The sequence below is a fragment of the Nesoenas mayeri genome, assembly GCF_963082525.1.
Source record: "Nesoenas mayeri genome assembly, chromosome: 3".
NCBI classification, from domain to species: domain Eukaryota; kingdom Metazoa; phylum Chordata; class Aves; order Columbiformes; family Columbidae; genus Nesoenas; species Nesoenas mayeri.
Window position 1 is genome coordinate 47818899 of NC_137544.1, and position 23057 is coordinate 47841955.

Here is a 23057-nt window from a genome sequence, read left to right on the forward strand (position 1 = left end):
ACGAGAAACAGTGGAGGCTCAGCAACATGCTGCAATGGAAAAAAATCTTTCAGAAAAGAGGTTCCCCTCCTCTTTCAAAGAAGAAAAAAAAAAAGGCACACAGGAAAGGCTTTAGAGCTTTAAGTAAGTTTCCATTTTCAAGTTTGTTCCTCCTTTGAACAAATATGTTATTTCACATTTACACTCTATGAGTTAAGGAATCTTTAACATTAGTTCTTCCAAGCTAGGTATTCTAGTTTAAAAACAATTCAATAGCAAGAATATCTCAGGGAGGAAAATTTAACTAAGAGGTTGGTTACACCTTCAGTCTCAAAACTTAGGCTCACAAAACCAGTCAGGTAGGCAAAGGACTTGCCAGGAAAGACCTGCAACTGAGATAATCACATTGCTGACTCCAGAAAGCATAAAAAGTGAGAGAAAGTTACAATTTCTATTTAATTTACAGTCAAAACCAACCATGTTTTCAGAAGCATTGTGCTTTCCTTTAGCACAATGCCTGGACTGATAGTAAGTTCTTGTAGTTACACAGAAAGAAGACTTATATCCAATTACATAAATAGTAGTGTGCATTCTAGCATCACTTCTATTTTAAAAATACCATCCCAATGTATTTTGGGGTTATATTTATGCACTAGTGAACAACACCCGGTGATACGTTTGACCCAAAATGACTTGAAAGAACAAGGTTTCTACATAAAGCCATAAAACTGGAGTCTGGAAAAATAGTTAATTGTTTACTAGGTATAAACAGAACTAAACCAGTTCACCTTCCCAACCCAACTTTTGGCAGCAATTTAGCCTAAGCTTTCCAGAAAAAAAAGAAAAAAAAAAAAACTCAAAGTCATTGGAAACATCAAGAAAGTGGTAAACAAGAGAAAAACCACAACTTAAATTTTTGGATTTAATTCATGTATGCAGGTCCAAGTGAAGATTTCCATGTTTCACTCAATTTCTGGAGAGAGCTGAGCCTTTTTTTTTCCTCCCCCTTAAACTGTAAACAACTTACTGGAATAGAAAACCATACTGACAGCAAGCCATATTTTTGGAAATTTAAACATTCAGTATCCACAGGAAAATATACTCAAGCTTTCAAAACTATCTTCTGTCTTACAATGGTATATTCAGTACTTTTCCACTATGTTTGTTTTAAAAGGAGAAACTGTGACCTGAAGAAAAAGTCAAGAGTAAGATGACAAAACAGCAAGTGTTTTCTCCAGTGCTCACTTTGCACTTGTCACAGCGAGACAATGTAATTTTGTTTTAAACAATGTACTTTGGTCAAGCTAATGGAAGACATATTATTTTACATAACCTAGGAGTACATACATTTTTTTTACTTAACACTTTGCATATCAGATACTAATTTCTAAACCTTTCCAAATTCTTAGTGCTTTTCACTTTGATTGAACATTTCCTCAAGATACCTAAAATTTCTCTGCATTGCATACCAGCCCCCAAAATGTAGACAGTTATTTACATATCAAATGGGCAAAACAAATTATAAGTTTGTTGTTGTGGTGGGTTTTGGTTTTTTTTTGTTGAAGTAGAAATAACTTGGCTTTTTGGCAACTTAAAGCAGAGCAGAACTTTTAGAAAAATCAATGCTGTGAGGGGAAGGATCACTGCTACCCATACACCATCATATCAGAGCGACAAAAATAATTTAAGATAAAGGACTAAGCTGACACTAGAATACATAAGTGTAGACTGGAAAGGATCATAACCAGTTATGAGATTAAAAGAACAGTAAACTTCTAGAATTACCTCTCAAAAGAAGAATTAAAAAATCTAAAACAGAGCTCGTGTGACTTAGCAACTGCTAGATCAGGAGAACAGATGCCATTATTTACAAAATGCATTCAAACCGAAGCATTTTTGGTTTCTACAGATCTCCAGATATTATCTCCTATGAAAAAAAAAATCAGGAAACAAACCTTTTTTATGTAAGCTACCAATGCACACCCTATATTCGCTTAACTCATTAGTAAATAATAAGAGATGAGGAAAGGTTTGTGTTCGGTTTCTTCAGTTTAAAGCGTTTCAATGCAGTAAAAAAATAAAAATCAACCAAGCTAATTTTATCAAATGTGTTCTTCAACCTTCACTTCTTTTGAAAATAAAAATTCTAGTTAGAATGTACTGAAAATCAATTCAGCAGAATCACATAAACCCCAAAACGTACAGATCAAGTTATCCCAGACAATTATAAGCTGACTACACAAAGTTCATTTCCATACAAGAAGAATGGCATACAGCTAGTATGGAAAATTATTGAAAGACTCCAAACACAGAAACAGCATTAGAAGTGACCCCAGATATCGCACTCTATATTACTTTGAAAACTTCCACTGTTTTCAGGCAAGTCTTCATTCCAACCCAAGACATTTCTCAGGGTCAGGCAATTCTCAGTTGACAAGCTCAACAAAAGAAAATTTCCTTTCTTCTCTCTCAACAGACTGAAGCCTTCAGAAAGGAGGCAAGTAGGCTGAAGGAGGGAGGAGTCTGACAAGGCAATCTAAGGACTATTGACCACTTAAGTTTTTCAAAAAAATATGTTCACACCCCTGCTCAGAACATTCCCTGACATGTCAAGATTAAGTCTTTTCCCTTAACTTCTCCAGGCAGCCTCGCCACATAAGTGATACAGGCCCATCATCAGCACATGTTTACAATAAATACTGCAGAGGTACAGTTTGTTTTGTAGGCTAGCAGGAGCTGTTAGTAAGACTAATCATTTAAGTGCATCATTTCATTACTTCAGTATCACTCCCAATATTAAGAAGAGCAAGAATATCTGAACACCACAAAAAAAAACCCCAAACCCTAAGAGACAACTGTTTTCTAAACTAGCAATCTGGCAGAGTGGCATGTGGCTTTTGAAGGGAGCAACCTACAATACATAATTAAACCCATTCCACTTAATGGCTAGAAGAGACAAGAACATACTTTTGCTCTGAAGAGAGCTCACAAAAAAGGATGTTTTCATTCACTTTACATAAGAGTACTATGGGAAACAGAAACCAATTTGGTTGTTGACATTGTGCAAGGAGACTAGTCAGCTTCCAGATGGACCAGATTCACCACCACCAGTGAGGATACTATATTTAAATTCGTAGGCTTGAACAGACTATACATTTCAACTGAGACACCTTTCCACGGTGACCAACCAACAGTAAGCATCACAGGGGAACATCACTATCATGCAGCAGGACACAGTCAAATTAACTCTGACCACCAAAAAAAAAAAAAAAAACCAAAACAAAAAAATTCCCACAACCTAACAGATCTGCCTAGCTACAGATTTCAAAGTTCACTAAAGAAAGTTTTTCTGTTGTGCAGGAGGGCAAAAAAGACTGAAGAAAAAGTTATGAAGTAATTTATCAAAGATTACCCCAAAAGCAGATTAAGGATTTGCAAAATTAACCAATCTCCTGTAATACTAGAGTCATCAAGATAAACCATTTTAGAGCAAGGAGCCTATCTGAGCTTCACTCTTGCTACTCTTAACAAGCATGCACTGTAGAGCTCAGACATGGTACATAAACAAAGGGATAATGAACTCTATCGTGAGAAAAATCTAGTAGTGAGACTGAAAGGTAACGTCTATTTTATCCCTTACAGGCATACACAGGGGAACTACTGCCTCCTCTCCTGGCAGAGGCTTTATTTGTCCCACACATTGTGGTGGAGGAAGAGGACATGGTGCCTGCTCTGGCTGTGACTAGAAGTCTTCCCATCCTTTTTGGATCCTCATTTAATTTAAATCAATACAAGTATTTTGCTGGGATTTGGAAAGGTAAGGGTATTCCATTACATGTCCCTTGACAAGTTACAGGCAGTGCCCAAAGGTTGTAATACAAGAGAACACATACTACATTTGGCTGCTGACATGACCCACTTCTCATTATGTGCCATAAAGCCCACTGTGCAAACTATGGGATTCTGTCACATTTCTTCCCTAGAGCAGTAGGCCTAAGAAAGCACGGAGTGAAGAAACAAAGGTTCCAGACCACAAGTTCCAGTGCTACATATCTGGTACATATGGTCTTGGAGATCAAAGGGAGAGCACTTGGAGGGTGCGTCCATCCAAGCAGTTACCAAAACAAACCACAGAAAAAGAGGCTGGAAGGAAAACTCATCCAGCTAGCAACATCCTGCCTTTCCCAAGGAGAGATCAAATAAGCATATAATTCCTAACATGACTGGATAGCCTATGCCATTGCTTTACTATCCTAATCCTTGAAATTTTCCCCCAAATGTCCAACGGAAGTTTTGCTGGAATTTAGATCATTCATTCTAGCTCATGTTTCCTTCCTCTTTGCAGCAGTCTTTTAGTCTCCTTCATCCCCCATGTATTTGGGAACATATTGTCTCAGCCTCCTTTTTAGCTGACCGTACCATCACCAATTTCTTCAAACATTCTTCACCAAAAAAAAAAAAAAAAAAAAAAAAAAAAAAAAGGAAAAATCAGAGGTCTGAAGGTTTGATAAATCTCCAATTAACTATTAACATAATCTTAAATTCTATGGCTGCTCTCCAGTATTCTTACTCTCCCTCCCAGCTTGTAATCTGCAATTCAACAAGCGCAAAACTTTGCTAATCAAGATTGTGCTGGACAGGACCTTGTAAAATCTGTGCAGAGTACTTGCTTCCTGACCTCGCTTGCCTTTTGGGGCTGGTTTTTCAGCTAGTTTTACTCACTGCACAGTAGTTTCTAGATCATAATTCTAGCTTATTAATGAGAATATCATGTGAATATTGAGAACTCCAGTATTTCAACACACTAATATTACAGCATCTCTTTGCACCACAGGGCCTGTTACTCCATCACAGAAGAAGAATAAATGCTGGATTTATAATAATTTATCCTGGATAAGTCTGTTTTGGCTATTGCTCAACTTCTTTTTCTAGGCACTAAAAACGTGTTTTGGCACTGCTCCAGTATTTTTTTCTTTGAGCTGAAGTTAAAATCTACCAGTTTCCCCTTCATCCCATCCCACCTATACTGAAGAGGTATGCACCAGTATTCTTTGTTTATTCTACTATTTCCTCCACTATCAGGTCGGAGATTGCTCCAGCTAATTGGTTTTTTTAAGCACCTCAGAATTCATTTCATCAGGCCCTACCAGATTGAAAATCTATTGCTTATCCAAGCAACCTATAGTTTCCCCCTCCCCCCCCCCCCCAGTTTAGGCCGAGTACTACTTACACTTTTATCATGGCTATTAACTACACTGGCTGGATTAACCGTTTCAGAGAACGTTTCAATTACCTCAGCTTTATCTGTTAATCCATTAATCTGCGTATCTTCTGTTTCTTTCTTCCAATATCCCTTTTAGCTACACCTCATTATGTATTTGTTGGTTCTAGTTTTGTTCATGCATCTTCATGCACTTCATGTGCATCATCAGCAAAACACAGTTTCCTATTTTCTGTTTGTTTCCTGTTGTTTACATCAGTGAAGACATCAACAGGGAACAAAGTTATTTTTTCATTATTAGTTTTCTTCTTCAATGAAATGTTTGGTACTGTGACACTACTTCACAAAGAGGATGAGACCAGTTTCTTTCTTCCTTCTGTTTATCTCCCAGTCCAGCTTTACATGCCAAATTCTAAGCTTTTTGGCAACTCTGGGTTATATTCTGGTTTCCTGTCATCTTTTATCCTTTGTAGGCTAACATCTTGTGGTTATTCCTAGAGAACTTGCCTCCCATCTATGCCTGTGCTGTTTATCTAAATGGCTATTTTTATAAATATACATACCTCATCAGAGCAGTATGTTCTGCTCAGTCTTTACCTAGCAAAGCTCATACTTTCAACAATTCTTCTCCAGGTACTGATGTACACCTTGTATTTGTATTGCAATCACACACATCTAATTGATCTGATAGAAGCCAGGCAGAATACTTTTAATGATCAGATGTTAAGACCTTCCATTGCTGTTCATTTCCCACATATTTGTGTTAGCTGCAGACATACAGCATACTGGTTGGGATGACCTGCTATTCTGCAAGGTTATATGCAATGTGCTCTAAATATGTGCAAAATACTGCATATGCAAGAAGTGATCAAAAAGCTATGATATATTTGGAGTTTTATCTCAAAAAACACTCATCAAATACTTTCATATGCAAATATTCAAACTCCTGTCACTTGGTTAAAGCATTAAAATTGAAATATCTCTAAAATATATATATTTGGTCAAAGTGACTTTAAAGACCTTTCTTTTATTAAAAAGGAAGTCTAAATTAGAAAAAAGGATGCTTGTTTGCTGATACTGTCTTTGTAAAAATTCTTGCAAAAATAACTTGTCTAACCTAAATGAGAAATTAGATATATTCTCTTAGGCTAAAAAGTATATGCTCTTATATACACATGTAACCTCATTATCCTCAATACAAGTCAAATTAGCAGGAATTTATAATACATTAAGCAATAATTTATTTTTATAGATTGTGATACAGGGAATACTATTTCTTAACATTAGTATTAATAATACCATTTATTAATATTTATTAATAGCAAAGAAGAAAGTTGCACACTTAGGATTCTACCATATTTCAGAGGAATTTTTCTCCAGGAAAAAAAAAATAATAAAAAGAGACCATGACAAAGGCAGGCTCAGAGGGATGCCATGCTGACACAGGCTGCTGCCAAGCCTGCAGCTCACCAGCTTATGCCAGCCATATAATGCATTCTATCAACTTGCTGCTGACACAAAGCTGCAAAGAAACCAGCAGCATAGTTGCTTATGCCTAAATATTTGTTGATTACTCCAACTGGCAAGAGGGCACTAGCCTCACAATTAGCTACCAGACCACATGGAAAATTCAAATCTTTGATTCCCTCACTGACCTATCATGGATGCTGGGCAGAAAAATAAAGAAAGCACATTTTCCAATTCTCTGTTTCACGTGCAGGGAGAAATAAATAAATAAATCAGTCCAGGCTCAGACTGCTGGTCTGAGCTGGACCATCCCACGGGAGGGAAAAGGAGGGCAGCACGAGTTCCCAGGAGAACTTTTGGGTTTTTCCTCCTCCTGCCCTGGGCTCTATGTCCTTTAATAACTTGGCAGAGAATAAGGTTTAGAAAGAATAATGGGACATATTACTGTTCACTTAAAGAAACACAGTTTCATGTCTCAAAACACAGAGATAAAGTAATATTAATACAAGCAAGTCCTTTAAGTACAGATAGTGTTCTGAATGGGATTGCACATTTTTACAATGTTACTAAGCTATTTACCTTTAGAATCACTGCTGAAAGCCACAAGTTCTATGGGATAATTATATTTAATTTAATAGTTTGCTTTATCTGCCATCTTCATTGCAGAGATTTAAATAAAATTCCTCTTGGCCATGAAATCAACAGAAAACCATTTCACGCCTGATGAAAGTCTGCAGCATTAAAAATGGAATACTTGGCTTGGATTATTTCTTCCACAAATGCAAATCCAAAGATTACAACAAAAATTTTCATTCATGAGGACATCCATAAGAACTAAGACTTACTACTCTATATTCATACAATATAGAATACTTCTCTCTTAGATCAACTCCCTAAGAAGACAAGTTACAAAAGATTTTCTTAAAGTAATGTATTTGATTTTATTAAGCTTAACTTGTTCTTAAACCTTTACTGCAGCTTGTGTGTATACAATTGGTTTCATATCTATTATAACTTTCACATCTATTATTATTAATCAAGACAGCTACAACCATGGGATCTGAACTTGCTGTATCAAGATGGACTTATTTTCTTCTAGAACTTTTTGGCCTATTTAAAGAAGCTAGCAGCAAAGTTTCTAAAATGAGACTAACAGTCGAACTTCATTTATAAAAACCTAAAAGAAAGACTTAAGATCATACATTCTGACCTCCTCCAAGACTTAGTTGGGAGATCACCACCTGTTTGGCCTCTGAACAGGCTCTGGTAACTTGTGCCTCATAAAGGCCAGTCCTCTTGTAGCAGTCTGTTCCAGTGACTCATCATTCTCACTGGCAACGGGCTCACTTCTCATTTGGATCTTTAACAAGGAAGATGCTGATGCAAAGGTGCCAGATTAAGTTTTCAACTTAATATTCAAGTTGGTTTATTTGTTTGTTTGTTTCATTGGCTTGGGTTTTTAAAGAAAAGCAGTATAGCTGTCAAGCCTTTCAGATAGTCTGTATGTTGTATTTATAACTTTTACTGGCAAAGTCTGCTTTGAGAAAAACATCCCATACAGCCCAAACTGTATAAATTAAATAAATATGTATAAATTAAATAAATATGGAACTAGAAACAAGTTCATTTAAAATACATACATATACTTTTATATCGTATCAAATTTTTAACATTTTTATATATTTTATAAAGAGATATATATATTTCCCTGGATTCCCCTATACTAAACCTGTTAATGTTCAGGGAGAAAAAGCACAATAGTAGGAATCAGGCAGCTAACTCCAAACACAGCTCTACGTATTCACTTGTGATTAAAAGAAATACCTTAATTTCCTTTTCCTAGTCTACAGAAAGTATTTTTAGCAGTGTTGCTAGACCCGTTGATACAAGCCCGGCATCAGAATTTCAAGACCTGTCGAAAAACTTTAGGTGAGCTAGAGAATTGCAACGCAAGTAACTATAATTAGACACGAACAGTGGAAGAGTACAAAGTAACATTTATTTTTGTTAGCATAAAAGGTCAGTAAATGTAATCCTCTCTTGGCTAGACGGCCTATGAGCCAGAGAAAAATAGCTTGGATTTTACTGATTCCAGCTGAGAAACTATTTATCAAGAAACAACAAAATGGGAATTTTGACAGGCTCTGCTTTAATAGTCCTGAAGCTCATACAGCTTTTTAAAGGTGAAAAACTTCCCATACCGATTTATAGTTTTAATTGGCAGCCCTGAATGTTTATACCCGAATCTTTCCTGCTTTTGTGTTAAAGACAACTGGTAATATCGCCGCACTGGTCATACAGACCAAAATTAGAGCATTTAAAGCTAATATTTTAGCACTTCTTTCGGGATACCCCCAACGACCAGCAACTTTCCAGCCATTCATCGCTAAATCCTCTCCGCCGGACCGCGCTCCAAAACTTGACGCTTGCCTTTTAATGACTCTTTTCCAAATGATTCTCCGCGAGGATGCGGGGAGCGTTTCGCATTTATTACTGCACGAATAAATCCGAGCGGCCTGGGTCAGACACCCACCTCGCTGCACAGCTAAAAGCCGCGGGTGCCCTGCGCGGGATGGGGTTGGGAGCGCTCTCCCGGCCCCGTCCCACGGCGGCGGTGGGTTCTGCCGCGCTTACCTGCACCCCGCTGAGGATCGCCTCGCTCTTCTCCCTCACGTCGGGGAACGGACAGCGCTTGGAGAGCATCAGCAGGCGGGCCAGCACCTCGTTCAGCCCATCGCGGGCGGCGGGAACCAGGGGTCCGTCGGCGGCCCGGGTAGGCGGCACCGCCGCCACGGGACTTATGGTCTCGCTCCGGCGGAGAACGGCTTGTCCGATGTGATCCAGGGCGGCGGCGCGGGTGGCAGCGTCGCGGCTGCACAGCCCGTCCCAGCGCACCTCGCCCTCCCGCTCCTCCATGGGGCCGGCCGGCTGCTTCCCCGCCGCCGCCTCAGCAGCCCCGACGCGGCCGCCCCATGGCGGGCTCCCGACAGCCGCCAGCCCGCCCACAAAGACGACGAACGCGGCGGTGAGCGGAGAGACCGCTGCCCGTGCCGCATGGAGGGGCAGGGCGGGCGGGAGCTCCCTCAGCCCCAGTGGGCGCCCCCGGCAACCGCAGCCCACCGCCGCCGGGGCTGCCGAGTGAGCGGCGCCGCTGGGGCTTCGCCTCTCCCGGCGGGGAGCGGGGCAGCCACCACCCCGCGGCGCCAGCGGCTCCTCCTCCCTGTCCCAGGCATGGAGGGAAGGGGATGGCCCCGGCCCGGCCTCTCCGCCACGGCGTGGGGCGGCCCCTTCAGCCCTCCCCGCCGCGGCAGGGCCGACCCCCAGCGCACCCCTCACCCGTGAAGTTGGGGGGGGGGGGGGGGGGCAGCGAAGGGCAGAAACTAGCCACGCCCAACCCGGAGTGCCCACACGACGGACACACCACCCACCAAATCGCCTTTCACCACTCGCGGCCGGCGGCCCAATCGGAGCGGGGAGCGGCCGGACCAGGGGGGAGTGTTGGGACTTGTAGTCCGCTGACGGGCAACCCAGCGCCCGCGGGCGGGAACTGCGTCTCCCGGCAGGCAGCGCGCGCGGCGGCAGGGGGCACGGGGCGGGGCCGTTGGCGCGTACCTGCCGCCTAACTGCCGCCTAACTGCCGCCTCCCGGCGTTGTGGGCGCGTTCCTGGGGCTGTAGCGGCCGCGAGTTCCCGCTCCCCACCGCGGGACGCTGCCCGGGAAGGGTAAGAGACGGCGTTCGCTGCCGGTTCTGCTCACGTTTTTCCCGTCGTGTTGGTTTTTTTGGTTTGGTTTTGTTTTCTTTGTTTTTGTTCTGTTTTCTACCGCAACAGGTTCTCAGAAGCAGCAGATGCCTGGCAACAGCCACAAGTAAAGCAATTCCGGTAGTGGGTTTGCTTCAGAAATTTGCATTGGCAAAAAAAAGACACGTGTTTTAAGCAAGTGCAAAGGTTTGTCAGATAGGCGCTCCAACGGAAACTTTTGATGTAACCTAAGTAAAGACATCAGCAGAAAGTAGAAAAAAAAAAACCAACAAAAACAAACAAACAAAAAAATACAGTTGATGCAAGCGACATATAATGCCTTCAACACTTGAAATGAAAGAGAGAAAAAAAAAATATCCCTGGAATATTCAAATTGGGCGACAGTTTTGTAGCCTTTTTATCCAAATTAGTCCAGTTGGGTTTTGGTGGTTGTTTGTTTGTTTTTAATCCAAATTGTTCTGGGACTGATAAGCCCGGAGAAGAGCAGGCTTGTGGGGATCTTATCCATCTGTATAAATATCTGAAGGGAGGTGCAAAGAGGGCAGAACCAGGCTCTTTTCAGTGGTGCCCTGTGAGAGGACCAGAACCAACAAACACAAACTGAAACACAGAAGGCTCCCTCTGAACATCAGGAAATGCTTTTTCACTGCAAGGGTGACCAAGCACTGGCACAGGTTGCCCAGAGAGGTTGTGGAGTCTCCATCCTTTGAAGTCCTGGGCAACTGTCTCTAGGTGGCCCTGCTTGAGAAGGGGGGTAGACCAGCTGGGCTGTAGAGATCCCTCCTGGCCTCAGTGATTCTGGGATTAAGTGCAGTATGCCACCAAATGGGCTGGTATTGCTGTTTCTTTTGGTTTTCCTGAAGGGGAAAAAAACCCACACTTTTTTTTTTTTTTAAATAAAGTTAATTTTTAACCAAGTCAGTTCCTTGGTCCAATTCACCTCTTGGCAGAGGAGAGGGAAACATACAGACAAGGGCAGAACCACCCATTTGCAGCTGTCACATTAAACCAATCCTAAAACTACAACTTTGAGTATACTGAGGCAAAAGAATGCTTGCAAGTAAATTAGAAACATGACATTTGGCCTATAGGTTCTTGCATAATTCAGCATGTACACATTTCCCGCTCTAAAATGCAAAACTCAAACATGAAGTTAAATGCAGAACAAGCTGCTCACATACCACAGAGAGACAGTCTCTCAGTTCTGAGTCCAGGAGCAGAAACTGGGCTGGCTCACCAACACCAGCCATCAACAGCTCTTTTATTTGCAAAGAACCTGGTTTCTTCATCTGACATTCCTTTTGTTTTCTGGCATGGTTTCTCTGAAGCTTGCAAAATAAGTGTTTTTCTGTCATTACCTGTATCTTTCAAGGAAGGCCAATCTCTTTTTCCCATAAAATCCTCTCTACGAGCAGCCTACATTGCCATTGTTTGGCAGTGTGGACAGGCCTGGACTGCTTTGTGCAGCTGCTTCCTCTAGGTGTTTGGCACCCTTGTGAACAATATACCTACTGAAATCATCACTACCTATAAAAAATGTGACTTCTTGAAGCACTCAAGGCCTCCACCCATCATAACTGATAATGGGTTCAAAGAAACTAATTCTGCCAGTGCCTTTTATGTTTTCTTTTTGTTTTCTTTTTTTCCCTTTTTTTTTTTTTTAAACATTAGCTACCTCTTCAGCTTCCCGTCCCGTTCTGTTGTCACTTGTTATGGTCTACCGGTTTTCCTGTGAATAGGCATGTCACGTGTGCTTGCTTTATTTCTGTGTAAATGTTGATCTTCAGAAGTTGGATAGTTCTCATTTTTCCCCTGATAAGTTTGCACTTGCTGCATGTCTCTGACAATGGATACATATAGCCGAGATCAATAAAGTGAACCAGAATAAGAACTGAAGCGTTGATTTTAGACTTTAGTACGGTTATATTCCCACACCGAATACTGAGATTGATTGAAAGTCACAGCACTGCCTTTTATCTTTTAGGAGTTGTTTTTTCCACTGGCTCCAAGTGAACTCTGGCTACAGGAAACAGATTGTGAAACTGGCTCCAAGGCCTAAACTTCAGATTTCAGCCCTTTGTTTTATACATTTTAATGTAGCACTTTGGTAATGGAGATGAAGGTGGCTTTATATTTTCCAAACCAGATCTCTGCAGTTTTCCGATACCAGGTCAAGCTTCTGTATGTACTGCAAGACATTGTGGAAATCAAGGTCAAAGGCTACCAGCGGAATTAATCAGAGCCTGAAGTTAGGGGAATGTGTTTGTCTGATTTGTGTGTTCACTGACAGAAGTTAACGTGCTTGTTTTTGATCCCTAAAGAACGGATAAGAGAAAGGCAGAATTATGAAGGAAACAATCTGGCAACTCATCCAGAATTACAGCATTTGAGTTTTTAAAATGATAAGCTGAAGAAAAACAAATTTGTGGCTGTTTTAAACCTCAGTATTTCCTTCCTTGATGATTTATCAACTTCCCTCTTTTTTTAACTACATAAGAACTTCTGTAGCCATATGCAAATGATATCCAAATGCAGAAATATTTTTTGAAAATACAATATAAAGTAGTTGTATTCATGTCCTTTCTAAGAAATAAGATCTAAATTATATTATATTTACTTTCATAAGTGTTTTCCAGTTTCTGTATGCCATAAAAGAGCACTTTATTGCAGAGGTCACTTAGTTGATTTCCAGAGACCTCGTAATAACACAATAAAATTTGTGGACCTTAGAAGGAGTTGCTTTTTAAGTTAGGCTCCTTCAACTGCTTCTATTTACACCTGATTTTGTTGAGGCTTATTTCGTTCGAACTAGTAAATACCTAGGATGGGATCACTTCTCTCCTTTTAGATCTGGGTTCTGGCATGTTGCTGCAACATCTGAGCACTCCACAGTATTTCGTGTGGTTTTCTTCACAATGGCCCTCTGATGAAGCAAATTTCTGTGACTCTTGTTTTGCAGAGAGACACAAGAATGCCAGAGGCTACTCCTCCTGTCTTTGAACTGAGGCCCAAGCTTGGTGTCAAGCCCAAACTTATTTATTGTCCCAACAGACTGGCCTCAATGATTCTGCAAGCCACATTGTAAGATGTGGGAGAAAATGTGGCCTTGTTTTACCTCTGAGCACATGTTTGTACGTCTGCTGTGTGTTGTGGCCTACTGTGTGTCACCTGTGTACATTTGCACCAAACTCTGCCACCCTGCCTCCTTATTGGTCACCAGATGCAGCAAGGATGGGTAGGTTAGCCACCAGCTTCTTCTCAGGAGACCATATCTTTCTGGCAGAAAGACTATGGAATAGTTCTACACTGTAGCATGGTTTGCTTTGAGAAGAGATGGGCTATGATGTACCCAAACTACAGGCCACCAGAAGTCCTGCTGTACTTTGCCAACTCTCTGACTATACTCCATTCAACTGTATAGACATAGCCTGAAAGACTAAGGGCTACACCCCAGGAAAGATCATAGGCAAACTAGAAATTCAGATCAAAGAAACTCCACTGAGCACCAGCCTAAACTCAGTCTGTGTCTAGATGAAATGTCTAGCATTACCCCAAGCTGAGCATTTTGGCACCTCTTTGCCCTTTGTGCCCACTTGTGATCTAGGAAGTAGGTGGAGCAGCTTCCAGAGAGGTCCAGCTGAGAGGAACCTCTCTGAACCCAACAAGTCAGGCAGGTTCATCTGTTATAGCCACAGCTGGCTTCAGCATCTGTCCACATGTGGTAGAATGCTCACCTTCAGTTCAGTAACCCAGTGATGACAAAATTGGCTTTTAGCTCTAAGGGATCTATGTCAACATCTTGTGTCACCCAGGAGTGCATCCCAGGACTGCAAAATGGAAGGGAAGCATTCATCACCTCACATGTTGAAGTTGTGTCCCTATTGGAAAGGGTGGCAAATGTGTGGCACTGGTGTGAATGAGAAGGAAGGAGACACAGGGAGCTGTAGGCACTTAACTCCTAGTTTCTGGTAGCTATTCCCAAGCCAGTGCTGTTTTCTGTTCAGGAGCTATTTACTACAGAAATGCATAAATAAAACACAAGACTCTCTTTCAACTGTTAAACTAGATGAGACATATCCTTCTTTTACTCTGTCTTTTGCCTCATCTGCCTTCTCCTTGTCCTAGACTCTTGCACGCCTGTCTGAACAGGGTCATAACTTCAAACGTAGAGGTGGTGACTCCCCATTTCCTTCCTGCTCTTCCTCCTCCCAGTCCAGTGTGGTGGTCAGGGATCCGGCGTGAATGCTCCCCAGGAACTCCCACTTCCCGGCCAATGCTCTTACCACTGGGTAACTGCATAGAGAAGGTGGACCCTGCTTCTTCCAGCTACACTTTAAAAGAAAATGAACATTGCTTATTGAGAATTTTTTATCTGCTGTCAGCCTGATAGGTGTTTTTTGGCAAACTGTCTGTTAACACAGACCTTGGTGTTTTCCAGTAATAACACAAAGGAAAATACTGTGGCCAACAACCATATGAAATGAAGTTGCAGACGTGAGAAGCTACAGGGACTCTTTATTGTTTTAAAGAACAGATTTTGGCGCGCACCGCCCCAAGACAGCTCCAAATTCTGAGTCCCAAGAGAACAAAGGTGCCAAGCACCAGGGTGGGACTTCACACACATTGGTGTTCGTAGAGTTTCCCCACACACAGATTTTGTTAGCTCCTCACGGAGCATGCTATTTGTTTTGGCCATATACCTCCACTTCTTTTACATGCAGGGAATGTAAGTCTGTCATTACCAAACTTGGGATTCAGCTGGAAGGCTCATGTATCCTGGAACATCAGTCCATATCAGTCCCATCCCTCTGTGATTTATTAAGGTCACACAGATTAGCAAGAATTTAAGCCAAGTCCCTAGAGATCCACTCAATTACCTTGCAGTCAGAAACTCTGCATCTAGTTAATAGGGGAGAAATGTCTCTTAAATAATGTATAATCAATAAATGTAGTTTTATATATGCAACATCGTGCAGGGTTTCATGGCATCTTTCTCAGATATTCCTGCACCTCTGAAGTCATGCAAGTTTAAATATACAGATTACATGAAACAGGTATTCTACTGTATGGCTTTGAGTGTTGTAAATTTTCCCAGACAACTGAGGGCAGCAGTAGTGATAGACCATTTTTGAGTACTTATTATACTATATAATAGTATATATGTGTAACATACAAGGCATTAATACTTAGAATATTGGCCTGTACAGGGTGCACAATGCTGATGTGTTGGAGTTGCTATGAATATTCCGAGTCATATAAACAGATTATATTATTTAAAATTATTCTTCAACAAAATAAGTCTCCAAAATAAGATTGAGGAGTTGCTCTGACTCAGATCTGCTTGTAATTTTTCTGCATCTTTGAAGACAAATGTTGCTGACAAAAGATGACTTTGGGAATTATTTCTTGCCAGGAGTGAAACTTATCTTTTCCTTGTTAGTGGTTTTTTTTTTCTTGTTATTGTTCTTAGGTTGCCTGATGTTCATATGCAGAATGGAGTTCTTGTTCCCTGCCAGGTGCCTAGTTATCAGCAGCACAAGAATACATGGAAAAAAAAATGTAGGAGAACAATTGCCCTCTTGTGTTTCTCTGCTCATCCGTGTCATGCTCTTCTAGTTATCTGGCTAAAATTCTACCTCCATCTCCACACTAGTTTAAAGGACGTTGAATGAAGAGAATGATGCTTTCCCTGAGAAAGTATTGATGAAAACAGAAGTTTACTTTGAAAAAATAAATTCTGAGGCAACAACGGGGACACAATCTGTGTGTTTCATCTGCCTAGAGGGCAAGCTGCAACGTTCAGAACTGTCTTTCAGTGATTCCATTAAATATTTGAGACATAAAAGGTGAAAATTATCATACAGTAGAAGTATTTACTGTGAATGAGTCAGTACCTGCAATAACTATCCCCTACCTCGTTATAGTTCTTCATTATGATTGTAATTTAAACCCATTCTTATATGTGTCCCACCCTACCCTAATTTTTGCATTTGCCATTCTAATCTCTTAATTACACAGTATTCTATACTGGAGACAGTTGCCCTTGAAAATCTTCCCTTTCCACAACAGCAAAGTTTTCCTCTTTTTAATCAAGAGTCAATAGCCAGAGCCAGTAATTTCTTCCTGCCTTCCAATTGTCAGGACACGTGTACTGTGTTTTGCTCTCTAGAAAGCTGTGAGAGCTGCTTCCAATCTAATGAATAACAGCAGATTTTTGAGGGTGGAGTAACCAAGCTAAGCAAGCTAGGGGTGGAAGAGTGTGTGATGGCATCCATCACTAGCAGAAAATAACAGTGGGTAGGAAAAGTAACTTTTTTACATTCCTAATGTAGAGTACTGAGGAGAATACCTTCAATTTCCACATCAGTTAGTGCACTAAGAGCAGCATCCATTACAACTGTATTTGAAGTATGAAGAGAAGAAATTTCGTATTTATTCTTGTGTGAGGAAAAAAATGGCCCTTTAAACTTTATAAAAAACTCTAACTTTTTATTTCATCAAGTCCGTCTAAGTTATTTATGAAGACATTGAAGAGTGCTGGCCCTAAGATGGATCCCCGTGGAACCCCACCAGTGACTGGTCACCAGCCTGACATAACCCCATTTACTAGAACCCTTTGAGCCCGGCCCATCAGCCAGTTACTCACCCGCTGCATTGTGTGTTTATCCAGCTGCGTGCTGGACATCTTGTCCAGGAGGAGACTGTGAGAGACAGTATCAAAGGCTTTACTGAAGTCCAAAAAGATCACATCAGCAGGCTTCCCTTGATCAATTAGCTGAGTAACCTTGTCGTAGAAAGAAATTAAATTTATACTAGAAGAAGGAGTGGGACAAAAAGAAGACCAAAGGGAGAAGAGCAAGGAACAAAGCCATAGAATTATGTCAACACAAGGAAAAGAGATGAGGGAGAAAAACCAACTATAATATGGGGGTGGATGTAAGGAAAATATCAAGAAGACAGAGCTACGAGTGAAGTGAGGAAGTGTATTAGTGACCATTTATATTATTTGGGTTTGGTTTTGGTGCTTGTTACAGAAAGGTTATATTTAATTACTTTGGACTGATTAAAGACTTATAAATGTAATTATTTTGATAACACCATATTCCAGGCCAGATGCTTTCATGCTAAAGCAGCAGTTGTTACTAGATAGGAATTTGCAGTTTTGCTCCTCTGGATGCAGAGTTCAGTTATCTGTTCATAAAGGTTAAAGCAGTTTGCATCAACTTGATTTCCCCACAAGTATTGAATATGATTTTATCATGCACTTTTGAATGCAGGCCAAATATAATGAGAAATTTGGTCTGTTGTGCTCATTGAAGAAGACAGCAAAACTCTAATGACATCGTGACCCAAGTTTGCTTGATACACTGTCAGGCTAGAACCCATTCCTAAAAAAACTTGCCTTAAAAAAATATTCCCCCCTCCCAAACGTGGTTATTTCTTTGCCTTGTTCCCAGTGTAGTAGTGTAACTTGTTCAATTTTCTTTCTTCATCTTTTTTGTTCTCTGTCTTTTATCTCTAGCAAACAGGAACTAGAGAAATACTGGTATGAATGCTTAGAAGGTCTGACACAACAAAATAAAAGGCTTAGGAGGGTTTTTTTTCATTAAAATGCCAGGTATTATCGTATTTCACAGTACATAAAGAGTCATGAGAAAACACAGAATGTAATTTCTTTTCCTTTTCTTCCAAGAGTGAAAAGAAAAAAAAAGATTGTATGAAAGTTCTGCCTAGGACTTGAAATTCAGGAATGAATAGGGTTTGCCACAGTAGTATCAAAAAAGATACGGGGCACTTAACCTTTATATTATATATCCAGTTCTGAGACTGCCAGTTTGTATCTCACAGTTTGCACAACAAACTAACTCCTATGGAGTTGCCTGTGTCAGTTTTAAAAAAAACTTCCAAGTTCCTCCATCGCTCTGGCAAATTTTAGTCATTTGTTCTAAACTCGTTTAAAGTGCGACTTGACAGAACTTAAAACGTGTTGAAATGCCTTATTGATTCAGTGAGGTCCTATTTGTTTTGCAGCTGTCACCGCTTCATTTCTAACCCACTTAGATTACAGAAGGCATACGAGTACCAGTTACTGAGATGTGTCCTGAGCAAGGTCATATGTTTCAGGCTGATTAAAGTGTTTGTGTCAGGATGCTGAAGACTGGGTGTTCCCAAAACAACAATGCAGTTTGCCTGCAACGTTATTTATTTGTTTTTGTCAGTGGAAGGGCTGTTCTTTGTCTGTCGGGGATAAGGCTGAAAGAGCGCTGCAGCACAGCTAGTACAGCTGACCAAGCTTTTCCCTGGTTCTCGAAGGAAAGTGAAAGGGGAAAAAAAAAAGACCAATTTGGATTGTGTCATGAAAATGGCCTCTCACATAACCTTTTGCCAGCAAGGCTTGGCTCAAATAGACAAGGCAGCAGCCAGCATTCTGAGAGTTTCTTGGTATAGCTTGTGTTGGGGCAGTTCTTTCAAATTTTGTCTTATAATATGTCATATAAACAGTGAATCATTCCTTGATTCATCTGAGGCTTTATTTTCGCTATAAATTGTGCATGCCCGGTAGGTCAGGTCAGAAGACAGGTATCTTTGTATTTCTTTCTGAAAAATGCTTTGATCCATTTTTTCCTCTTTGATGGTGTTCTAACAGCACCTCTTTGGTTCTAAAAGGTTGCCCTCACAGTGATTTGAATGAACATCTCTAAGGTAATGAACATTGGAGAATTTAGTGGGAGCATCCCTTACATTATTCCTTTAGTGTATATCTTTTTGGGAAAACGTTAAGTCATTGTTATTCTCTGAATCTGCTAGAGCTCATGTACGGAAAAAGCTTTTCCATATGCTGCTTTACAGTATGGTACATAATTGTATATGTGGCAAAATGGTTTTTTGACTTTTAACTTCAGAATACATTTTTTTTTTATTTTTTAATAATGTGGCTAGCAATGGAGGAAAGGAATGGAAAAGAGGGGAAGAGGAAGATGAAGTAATTACTGGTCTTTCTGTAACATTTATGATTTCAGTGGTGTTCAGTAGGTCCCCACTGATGGCATGTTTACTTGTAAAGACAACAGTAACTAACTACAATGTCAATTGATTTTTACAGCTACCCGATCCAGTACTGTGGTACTCCATGCAGGCCGCATTCAGAAAAAAAAAATATAAATAGTGTAAAGGTAAATCACATCAGTACTTACATGACCATGATGAAATGGGAAATGCACTGTTTGTCTTAATGTATGAAACTCCAGCTTGTTTGCTGTCCTCGTAGGTCTGAAAGTCATATATACAGGTACAGACCTGATGGGAGGATTGCTCCCCAACAGCCTTTGTGCAAGCTTACTCCCAGCCTGCATGTGACACTGAGCCACCTGGCAGAAGTGGTCCCACCAAAGGGACCAGCTTTGCTCATGCTCACACCCTGAGGTGAACATGCTGGCTGCAGCAAGGTAGGAGGTGTAGGCAGTGCAATTGCATTAGTGCACAGCTGTCACAGAGCTAATTCGCAATGTCTGGCACCGTGCACAGCGTTGTGGCCCTGCACTCTGGGAGCCTCCTGGCTCAGGCTTGGAGGCAACATAGAATCACAGAACAGTTTGGATTGGAAGGGACCTTCAAAGGTCATCTAGTCCAACCCCCTGCAATGAGCAGGGACATCTTCAACGAGATCAGGTTGCTTAGAGCCCCGTCCAGCCTGGCCTTGAATGTCTCCAGGGATGGAGCATCTACCCCCTCTCTGGGCAACCTGTGCCTGTGTTTCACCACCCTCATTGTAAAAAATTTCTTCTTCATGTCTAGCCTGAATCTCCCCTCCTTCAGTTTAAAACTGTTACCTCTTGTCCTATCACAACAGGCCCTGCTAAAAAGTCTGTCCCCATCTTTCTTATAGGCCTCTGTAACTACTGTAGTTTTGCCTTAGGCAAACATGGGTGGCTGGGCCAAGCTGGCAGTTAACAGCACTAAATTGCCCCATGCCTGATGCAGCGTTTGTATGAACTGTCTCCTTTGTGTTCTTCTGTATAAAATAACACTGAGAATCTGAGTATCACCAATGCCTCCACCAACACTGGCTGGGTCAGTTCTGGTTAAAAAATGCAATGTGCTGGCAGTGAGTCCGGCTGTGACCGGTACAGTGCAGCTGCTTCCCCCCCACCCCTCGCCACTGTGGCACAGGCAGCTGCGGTGGCAGCCAGGCATTTCTTCCTCCCACCCCTCTGCCTGTAACCTGGGTGTTTTGTCAGCCTCCATTTAATACACATACTTCTCCCTTGGCTGTTCCCCAAACTTGAACGAGTGCACTAATTTCCTCAACTAAGGGCTTGTCTAAACAACGTGTTTTGGCTGCTGTAATGAGTGTTGTTCAAGTGCTAAATCCCCCTAAGCCTCATGGAGTTACATTAGTACGAACATTGCCATTCGGGAAACAATATCTGCTTTAAAGCACCTCTCTAGGTCTGTGTGCCAGCATCCATGGTAGTGTGGAATAAAAGAGTGGTAGGTTAAGCTTGCAATGGATGTCGGCTGCATAACCATTTTTAAAAAGCAAACTTGTCTGTGATTGTTTTATAGAAACTTAAATACTTGTGAGGGAAAAAGTTGATGGACAGTTGACGTCCAAACGTACGTCAAGCAACTTAATTATTTCCTGATAGGTTTCTTGTCCTAGTGGACTGAAAGTGGTCAGGATGTTTGGTGGTGTCTTACTGGTGTAGAGTCACCTGATCTTTTTCTCCTGGCCAATGTCCTTGTCTGAGGATTGTAGTGTTGTAGACATCGCTCCTGTGCAGCGTAGTTGTTACAAACTACATATATTTTACCTGCTGAGATACTAAAGGACTCCTCTACCTCAGAGCACCTCTACTGGAGCAATTACACTGACAGAACCTCTAGGCACTATAGCAACCATTCCTTCAGCCTCTGTGTCTGAGGAAGCTGTGGCAAAGCAAGGCGTCCATAACTATGTCCATAGCGGGGGTTCTGCAAACACAGGTGTCTCGGTCATGCCGTGCTGTATTCCTTCACACCCCTTGCAGAGCCTGTGCTCTTAGGAGTAGGTTGGGGAGCTCCCACTCCAGCTACAGGGTATGTGTTACCCTTTCTGTGCTAGCAAAATTGTAGGTTTTCATGCTGAATCTCGTGCTGGGTTAGCTGGATCACCATCACTTGACTGGTGAGCTGGCCTCTTCTCTTTCACTTTCTTCTGGCTTCACTTGCAGAACTAAAGAGTTTTTAGTTCTGTTTCTTGCAAATATGTGCCCCCGTGTCCCCCTACCTTTGTGTTACCGAGCTTGAACACAAACTCTCGAATTCTTCGGTGCTTTATTCCATCCCTCTCTTATTCATTATTTGCTTCGGATACTGCCCTCCTAACAACTGTCCACAAACCCATCTCCTTGGAAACAGCAGAATTGTTTATGGGAAAGTAATAAGGAAACTAATTGATGTGTAGCAGCTGCAGGCATGTGAGGGAGCCATGTTCCACCGGAGGATGTTGGAAAAGCAAGTCTCCACTTATGCTGACTGCCAAAAGGTTAGATGGCCTGAGCAAAAACCACCTTCTTCCTCTGGAGTATCCAAAGTTTCCTTCCCCTGGTCACAGAAGCGGTAGGAAGCTTATTGTGTGCACATATGCATATTTTTACAGACTTTTTTGCTAGTCTTTTTTGTCACCAGCATGTAGGGGTTGAGAAGCAATGGGAAAATTGGTAAGTCTTGCTTATTTCTCATTTTGTGGAATACCATGCTGGTGCACCATGCGACACCAGTCCCATCTCCTCTCCTGTCTTGGCCTTGACCCTCTCTGTGACCACAGGACTTTCCGATCCATATCTTGAGGTTTCTGGCTTCGTGTCCTTCACCACCACTGCCCCTTGTGCTTTTGGAAACGGCTGATGCACCTGTCCGGCTGTTAGAGATAGTCGCGTGTCCCTGTGTGGTGTTTCCTGGACATCCGGGGTGAGGTGTGGAGGCACATAAATGCCTTGTGTGGCCATAAATGTGGCAGGGTCACCAGGTGGGACCTCTTGCCAGAGATGGTGGCTTGCCTGGCCACCCGCAGCCACTGCCCCAGTGCCGAGAGCTTGTGGCCTGGGTCCAGGGTGGCCCATTGGCATGGGCAGGATGGTGGCAACGCCCTGCAAGGAATTTTCTGGAAATGGTCTCTTGCACAAGGCTAGCCCAGGCAGCTCCCCTCTTACGGGTCTGAGGGGCCGTGCTGGTGCTGGGGGGGCATGCTGGTGCCAGGGGAGCCAATTTGAACTGTGGGATCTGTCCTGGGGTTGTTAGCACACCAAAGCAGCCATGTCTGGGAGGTCCCAAGTCAAGCAAGCCCTGGCAAAGTGAGATGCGTGTCGACTTCTCTGTGATGACAACTTGGAGGAGGAAGGAAGTATTTCTGTGTACCTTTGGTTTATTGTGTATCCTGAAGAGGCGGTGTGGATGGATGCTGGTTTTTCTTTTATACAGCCTCTGAACTAGTGCTGGAGGAGCTGTTCTTGGAAACTCGTTCCTTCGTTGAAAACTTTCTTCCCTGCCCGCCGGCTATGAATGGCTTTTCCTAGGGTGTGCTTCATCAGCAGGCTCCGGTTTTGGTTAGGAGTTCTTCCTCCTGTTACCTCCTTTGGGTGACTTTT

The 23057-nt window shown here is 41.9% G+C and overlaps 1 protein-coding gene across 2 annotated transcripts in view; it reads right to left on the reverse strand.

Moving 5' to 3' along the window:
* SESN1 (sestrin 1) overlaps positions 1 to 9652 on the reverse strand; it is a 79584-nt gene extending 69932 nt beyond the window's left edge. For both annotated transcript variants that reach the window (XM_080341820.1, XM_080341818.1), the window contains exon 1: positions 9302 to 9652. In XM_080341820.1, coding sequence (XP_080197946.1) covers positions 9302 to 9583 — 282 coding nt within the window. In that variant the 5' untranslated portion in view covers positions 9584 to 9652. The remainder of the gene's footprint in view (positions 1 to 9301) is intronic.
* Between the last annotated feature and the right edge of the window lie 13405 nt (positions 9653 to 23057).